The 8,494-nt window shown below is 41.8% G+C and overlaps 1 protein-coding gene across 1 annotated transcript; it reads right to left on the minus strand.

Annotated features, from left to right (window-relative positions):
• Nucleotides 1-531: 531 nt before the first annotated feature.
• LOC102304722 (glial cell line-derived neurotrophic factor) lies at nt 532-3,710 on the minus strand. Its single transcript, XM_005916200.3, has 2 exons — nt 2,973-3,710; nt 532-2,340 (listed from the first exon to the last, which is right to left on the minus strand). Exons 1-2 carry the CDS (start codon nt 3,199-3,201, stop codon nt 1,754-1,756), a joined length of 816 nt encoding a protein of 271 aa, XP_005916262.1. The 5' UTR covers nt 3,202-3,710; the 3' UTR covers nt 532-1,753.
• Nucleotides 3,711-8,494: the final 4,784 nt, after the last annotated feature.

Genomic DNA, 8,494 nt, shown 5'->3' on the forward strand with positions numbered 1-8,494 from the left:
GGAAGGACTGTGAAATGTGAGATAAGAGGAGTGGATCAGATAGCAGCCACACACATTAGTTAAACATCTCCCTTCTCATGTTCTCCAATCCCCACATCCTCGTCCTCATTACTGTCTTCTCTGGATATTTCCCAAATTTTTAATAGTCTTTCCTTTCTTTTCCAACATACACTTCAGCTCTAAGCTCGCTGCTTATTCTTCCATGCTATTTTGCTCATGTTGTAAGATCTTTTGACACCCCCCGCCACTTTGATCCATCTTCTTTTCATCACTCCCTGTCAGTCCCACCTTCCTTTTATCCCTGTACTATAGGTATTGTACTATCTTGTCTCTCTTGTGTTTATTGTTTCTTCTCGTCATTTGATAACATCGGATTCTGTTCATCTTTTATTATTTATTTAAGAACCAAGGCCCAATGCTCAATTGCTCCTGTCTTAGGTAAAAAGGGACTAAAACAAGATTTATATGAAAGCATTCTGGGATCAAATTGCAAATCAGAATGTTTTTCTAAACTTTCTGAAGGTTGGACAGACTTAAAACAGTATGCTGTTGTCTTCTAAGCTCATTAACAAAGGAATGGGGTCATTTTTCTCCTTTTTTCATTACAGAATACAGTACACTGTAAAAATGCATTTATTAACATTAAAAATAAGACAATTTGAGCACACATACTCTAGAACGTATAGCTGCATGTTTGTTTTTGAGGTGAGCAATTTTGGTTTAATTCAGCTGAGAGGAGGAACGAGCTCTAACCATGACAAGAAAATGCTTTCGCGTAGATTCAATCAGGAAACAGTCAAATGAGCTACTTGTACAAAGGCAGAAAAACCTTTAAAGCTTCCCTTGGGGAGTTTTTGATGAATTGAAAACACAACAGCGTGATGTTTATGAGAACAGGTCTGCATTCTGTTTGTATCGTGCACACACGCACGACACAAACAGATGCCGTACAGCTTCCTACATATTTAAGATGCTCTGCTGATCAGTGGGAGTAACAGAAGTAAAGAAGCAGGAGTAGAAAGGACGAAGACAAATAAGCCTAGAAGCTAGTGAACATGGATGTAAACAATGTTAGACTCGAAATGTGTGCTGGCTCATTTGCGAGACCTCAAAGACACCCACACTGTGTTGTGGTGAGAAACCCTGGATGCACTCCTAACATTGTCAAGACAACTCAACGGGGTACCTTTAAGATTAGATACTGATGCGTAAAAGATGGTATTGCAGTGTACTGCTTTTATATCAAAATAAATCATATTTGATTTAAATCTTTGGCACACTCCCATAGATCTGATCACAGTAATAAATAACATTTATTCATTAAAAAAACAAATAAATATCAATAACTTAATATATTCAAGATTTCATAAATACATCTCATATGTGTGACGTTTTGTGTAACTTATGTGCTGTACAGTAGACAGAGTGAGTTGGCTGAATGTGTGACTGTGACTGAGTATAGATGGGAATATCAAATCCCACATAGCCAAGCTGTAGGCTGTAAAGGAAGTCATAGAAGCTGTAACCGTGCCGAGGTAACTCTTAAAAGTAATTTCTCTGGGGTGAAAACTTGTGTAATGCCACTTCCTGTTTATTTACTCCTATACTGCTAAATCCAAGTCATAAATCACCACATGCCAAAAAGCTTCTGTGAGTGAAATCAAAACAAAAGAAAAAAACACTTAACATTATACCACTATAGAGTGGGAGTATAAAAAGTTAAAATTACACAAAGCCTGACAAGTTGCACTCCCTACACGCAGCCACATCTTCTGGCGGAGTGCTTCCTCACGGTGTGGTAAACCAGGCTGTCGTCCAGAAACGAGAGATCGTCGTCGAACGCTATTGGCCGACAGCAAGCCTGAGGGGGAACGTCTTTGGCGGGAAGCCTCCTGTTGTGAATGAGGTTGTAAAGGATTTTGTCGTAGTTTGTCTCTGACTTTCTGCACGGTCCTGAGCAGTACCTGAATATCATTTCCTCACTGGAGCGGTAGCCCAGACCGAGGTCAGACACGTTGAGGTGGATCTGTTTTAGCACGCAGCCCTGTCCTCTACCACCGCCTCTAATCTTCCCACCTGCGCCAGCACCTCTAGATCCCCCTTCTCTTCTGTTACTGTTTCGCTGGCTTGTCCTTTTCCTCTTTCTCCTTCTATGTCGGGTCCTGCTGTCAAAGTTATCTTTGGAGGGGGAAGAGATGGGGGCGGCAGCGGCGGTGGTGCTGGTGGTGGAGGTAGATGAGGACACAGTGAGCGAGGAGGAGCGACGCATTCTACTGATGGTTACTTTGATGAAGTTCACCACATCTTCAAACTCATTTGGGAGGGGCTCCTCAGTGGTGTCTGAAACCAATTAAGAGACATGCATAAGGCTGGACAGAACACACTGTTTCACTTCTACACACCCCACTGGCTATTGAACACATGCAGTGCTGTGTCACTAAACTACACATGCACATCTTTAAATGATACAGAGGTCTCTTCTGTGGAGGAAATACTGATGGGGTGGATTTAGGTGTCTTACGAATGGGTCCCATTGTCACCAGACGCTTTTACGTTTAAGTGGGATTAAACAATGAAGACAACACAGCTACTATGTAGCCTCGTGGCACAAGTTACTAGATGGAAAATGAATTTCTGATTATTACCACTTGAAGTTATTCTTCTGAGGGGAAAAAAGAGAGGCATTCATCTGCCAATAAACTGAGTATGATGAGACGTGTAACTGCAAAGGTTTTAAGACCATGATCAATCTGAATCAAAGATGTAATTCGTTCAGCATAAAATAAAATAAATTTTAAGTATAAGCAGCTTAAATGGTGACCACTTACACATGTTTTCTATTTGTTGTTAGGTTTGCCAATTTTTGATTTTTTTTTCTCTTTCTGGTGGACACATCACCATCATCTTTAAGCAATTCACACAAATCTCATTGCAAATGACTTATCGGGTTTGCGCACTTTCGCTACCCTCACATTTATCTCCTCCAGCCAGCGTTTCGTCCCTGTTTGCGGTATCCGCGCGGCTCATGCTCGTGGAAGAAACAGACAGGCCGATCTGAACGGGCGGGAGCTCGGGGGGACTCTCGGCGACGCGCCCTCTCCTCTTGGTGGACGTGGGCTGCTGCGGGCTCTGGAGCAGCGGGCTGGCGTAAACGGCACTCAGCAGTATCAAACAAGTGGTTAGACTATCCCATAACTTCATTGTCCACTTCAGTCCGACAGTAGGACATGGCGCGATGCAAAATCAACAGGTATCATCTGGCAAAAGCGCTCCACGGACGTGTAATAGTTAGACTCATCAGAGCTACTGCCAGTCCAAATGGTGGTAATCGACCGTGCGCACTGCAAACTGCACGCAATCACTCACATGCCAGCTGGACAGCGAAACGCAATGTGGCGCAACATTCAGGGCACAGACGCGCAAACGCAAATCAGCGGCTCCTCTCTGAAGTTGACTCCAAAACGGGTCCAACAACACTTTAACGATGAAAACCTTTTTTTTTTCAGTCCTTCACTGTTTTCATTCAACACAGTTCCTGCTGCTGACTTCGGGCCATCTCTCTCACCATCAATCCTGACTGAGCTGCGAGGAAAAGCGAGAGAGCTGGGGAGTGCTGGTGACGTGCGACGGTCCATCCTCTGCTTCTTCCTGTCTCCACCCCATGCATGGGAACTATGCAGAAGGATGGAGGCCACAGACAAGACAGAAGCTGAAGTGTGGAGTTGGTGAGAGTTAAAGAGTTATATCACCAAGGAAATCCAGAAATGTGCCTCAGATGGGCGGGAGAAGTTCCATTCTTTCCGAACCAGAATCCCCATCCTGCTTTTCGACTTGGGTTGATATTGGACGGAAAACATTTTTCCAATTAGCCAGTCAAAACAGATCGAATAGATTGTGTCGCTCCTGATGAAGACCATGTGCTTGAAATCCCACAGTTCTCCACTTAATGTACTTCAGTGCTATTTAACTTCTAGAAGTTGATGTGACAACCCTTAGGCCAAGCATAACTGCGCCAGTAATTTCTTGCGTAAACCCTTTTCTCTCCCACATTAAGAGCTAAAATATGTCATTTTTAATCACGTTATGTCCGAGGAAAACTGTAGATTTCTCTTCCCATTTGTTCCTTTGTTGGTTTGTTTAAGGCAGATATTAAGAACTAATGGTCCAGTAGTCCAAAAGAACAGTTAAAAAAAAAAGTCAAACATGTATGATTAGTAATTTTGTTTATAATTAATGCAGACATGTGTGGATAAGCTAAGTGAGTGGAGTAAGTGGGTCAGGTTGCCTCCTCCACACTTCAGTGAAAATGCGGATAAGAGAAAGTCGGTTTTCATATCTGTTAGTTTGTTAGCTTATCCTTTTGAACATTATTATTAAGTGCATAAGGAACAGGGAGTTGATGAAAATCAGAATGATATCCAGTGACTTGATCTGAGAGCTTTATATGTGACGTGAAACACTCCGTGAAGCACTCAGACAGCTGTGATGCTTAAAAGCTCTTTAGTAAGGATAAATGTATAACGTAAACTGCATTTTCTTATATGATTCAAAGTCCAGATTGAAAAAAAAAATTGTAAAATTATAATGGGGTCAATAAATGCTTTAGTTGGATTCAAACAGCAATCCTTTGGCTCAAGTAACCTTAGAGGGTGTGTGTTTTATTGTCATGGCTTACATTTTAAAGCAAATCTGCTTTGTTTCTTCACTATCATGCATAAGAACATGATGCTTAGAATATAAATTGCAGCCTTATTGTTCAGTTTCTCAGGTTTTTTTTTTAATAATCATTGCAGATAAATTGTAATCCCCTGGTTTGGTACACACAAGGTTTTTCCAAAAGAACATCTTTCCATTTCCTCCATCCCAGGTAGGCCTTATAGTTTACAGCGGCCCATGAACAAGGCTGATGTGAAATACACTTATCCGAAGCAGCATATGCAGATGTGTAAACATGCGTACGGGTCCGTGCACCCTTGAACTGTAGTGTTTCATGATGAATCATGTCTGTGTCAGTGTATGCCTGCGACAGCCACATTGTATTGTAATCACTGGACTACAGTGAACATGCAAAAGCGATTTGAGCATCTGAGTATGCAGTAACTGTAAAGTCATGCACAATAACAGTCTTCTTCCACTCGTGTTTTTAGAAGTTAGCCTACTAATTACTCAGAAGAGGCTTCCCTTTCCACTGACTTGCTCACTTAAATACCCTGTCCTCAAGCAATTACGCTCATGCCAAGCAACAAATACATCAAACAGATGTTCATTTCCCTTCTTGAAAGGCATGGGGGCTGCTTGGGAGCTGCTCTGTACTCAAATCTGTCAGCCATTTTGAGAGTTTAGTTCCACTCACATGCAATAAGCTAATTGTGCCGTGTCATTCCACCCATCATTGCTGGCCGAGGTGAAACTGAGGCCCCAAAATAGCTCGTGATAGCAAAACTTGTTTTAAGTAAGAAGATATTATATTAATGTACTTAGATTTAAAATTTTAAGAAAAGACAGTAATATACTGGATAAAGGCATGTGTTGCTGTCTTAATGACCATTGTTTTCAGCTCAGTTTAGTTGTATAAGTTGAACTAATTCATGTCTCCTATATCAGTTTCTCTTCATAGGTTCCCTGTTGAATCCAGAATTGAATTTAAAATCCTTCTCTTCACATACAAATCAAATAGTATCATATCGCCCTAAGAGAGCCTGCAGCTTGCTTGTGGTTCCTTTGATATTTCAAAGTACAATAGGAGGTAGAGCCTTCAGGTTTCAGGCCCCTCTTCCGTGGAACCAGCTCCCAGGTTGGAACTGGGAGATGGACACCTCTCTGCTTTTAAGATTAGACTTAAAACACAGATAAAGCATATAGTTCGGGCCGGATCAGATGACTTTCTAACACAATAGGTCTTTTATTCTGTCTCTCTCCCCTCAATCTGCTGGAGGTTTCTTCCTGTTTAAACGGTGTTTTTCTTTCCCACTGCCACCAAGTCCTTGCTCATAGGAGTCATCTGATTGTGGGGGTTTCCTCTTTACCTTACAGTATAAAGCACTCTGAGCTGACAGTTGTGATTTTTTGCTATAGAAATGAAATTGAATTGAAAACAATATTGACTTACATCCCATTTAATGTAATCCATCCATCCATCCATCCATCCATCCATCCATCCATCCATCCATCCATCCATCCATCCATCTACTTCTGCTTAACCAGGGCTGGGTCACAGGGGCAGCAGCGTAAGCAAAGAAGCCCAGACCTCCCTCTCCCGTGCCACCTCCTCCAGCCTTTCCGGTGGAACACCAAGGCGTTAGCTGAGAAATATCCTCCTCCGGGTGGGACATACCCTGAACACCTCACCAAGGAGGCATCCTTATCAGATGCCTGAACCACCTCACCTGGCTCCTTTTGATGTGGATAAGCAGCGGCTCAACTCTGAGCCCCAGATGGCTAAACTCCTCACCCTATCTCTAATGGAGAAAGCAGTCAAACTTCGGGAAAAGCTCATTTTCACTGCTTGTATCCGCAATCTCTTCTGCCCAAAGTTCCTGACCATCGCTGAAAGTGGGGATGTAGACTGACCAGTAAATTAAGAGCTTTGCTTTTACACTCAGCTCTCTCTTCACCACGATGAACCGCTATAGCGTCCACATCACTGCAGCTACTGCACCAATCTGTCTGTTTGTGAACAAGACCCCGAGCTATTTAAACTTCTCCACTTGGGGCAGGAACTTGTCACTGATAGGGCACTCCACCTTTTCCAGCTGACGGCCTCAGACTTGGAGGTGCTGATTGTCATTCCTGCTGCTTTACACTCGACTGTGAACTGCTCCAGTGTGAGGAGGAGGCTGTCACCAGATGAAGCCAGAGATGAGTGTCTGAGACCACCTAATTGAAAGCCTTCTGCCAATTGGCTACGATAAAAATTATGAAGAGATTGGTGACAAAAGGCAGCCCTGGCGGAGTCCAACACCTATCAGAAATGAGTTATTGCCCTGTGGACTAAGCTCTTGCAAAGGTTGTATGAGGATTGTATGGCCCGTAGCAACAGGCCAGACACCCCAACTCCTCTGACAGGACACCCAGAGGGACACGGTCGAATGCCTTGTCCAAGTATCTCCAAATATAGACTGATATATGTAAGCTTGTTTCTGTCTCAAAAGAAGAAAACAGGCCATGCATAAGTCAAAATTTCACGTTGTCTTAAAATTTCAAGTTATTTTCTTAATTTTGGGTCATTTTCTCAAGAATTGAGTTAGTTGAAAATGAGATCCCTAACTCTACTTTCTTTTTTAGGCAATTTACTTTACTGATTTAGGATACATGCTGGTGCAGAATCATTATTTAATTAGAGAATTACTATCTCTAAGATTGACAGGTGGACAGGAAGTTGTCCTTCAATCTGTTTTTATGCATTTACAAGTAGTTTATTCTCCCACTTAAACAAAAGTTGTTGTTTTTTTTTTGTTATAGCAGAGTTCTGTATCTTGTAACAAATACAAGATACTATTTGGTTATGTGTAAACATAACCAAATAGTATCTTGTAACAAATACAAGATACTATTTGGTTATGTGTAAACATAACCAAATAGTTTTTAGTGCCTAGACCTAAACAAGCAATGCGTAAAAAACAAATTAAAAAAAAGTGAAAAGTGAAAAGCAAAAAAAAGCACAATGCCCCCAAAACAGCTGACAAACAAACTCTACTAGGACCTCTAAGATCTCCTAACACTGACTTTTTAGATATTTGAAGGAACTCTCCTGTCACTCTAGGTGCAGCCAGTGGCATCAGAACCAAAGGACACCCTGTGTGTATCATTGTGACACCAACAGCATCTGACAGAACAGCTGTATCAGACACACTGTGACTGAAATATTTCATTAGCTATTTAATGAATTTTGGTAAACATATCCACGAGGACCAGATAATATTGGCTTGTGCTGTTGGTGAGCCCCATATTTCATCTAGCTCAAAACAATTTTTTTCCTAACATCTCCAGCATCAGCATTTTGTGTTTGTAGTTAATGTTAGCATGCTAGCACACTAAGATGAGGTGTGGATGATGCAGTGGTCACTCTGTTGAACTTCCTTTATCGCCATCTTGATGGCGCCAAAGCTCATGCTCGGCTTTTATTTATCGATTTTTCTTCTGCTTTTAATACTATCCAGCCACATCTTTTAGTGGACAAGCTTCTTAACCAATTTAAACTTAATTTTAATCTCATTGGTTGGATCTTAGACTTCTTAACTGGTAGATCACAGTGTGTGAGAATAAACGGCTGTTTTTCCAAACAGCTGAACTCTTCCACTGGCTCACCACAAGGTTGTTGTCTCTCTCCTCTTTTGTATATTTTGTACACTAATGACTGTCGCAGCACACAGGCCAATAGGCATTTCATCAAATACGCAGATGACACAGTCATTGTAAGCCTACTTCATGGTGAAGAGGATTCCCATGGGCCTGTTGTGGAGGAGTTTGTTTCATGGTGTGATCAGTCCTTCTT

Source organism: Haplochromis burtoni, unplaced genomic scaffold, assembly GCF_018398535.1.
Source record: "Haplochromis burtoni strain Fernald_Lab_line unplaced genomic scaffold, NCSU_Asbu1 Contig_18, whole genome shotgun sequence".
NCBI lineage: Eukaryota > Metazoa > Chordata > Actinopteri > Cichliformes > Cichlidae > Haplochromis > Haplochromis burtoni.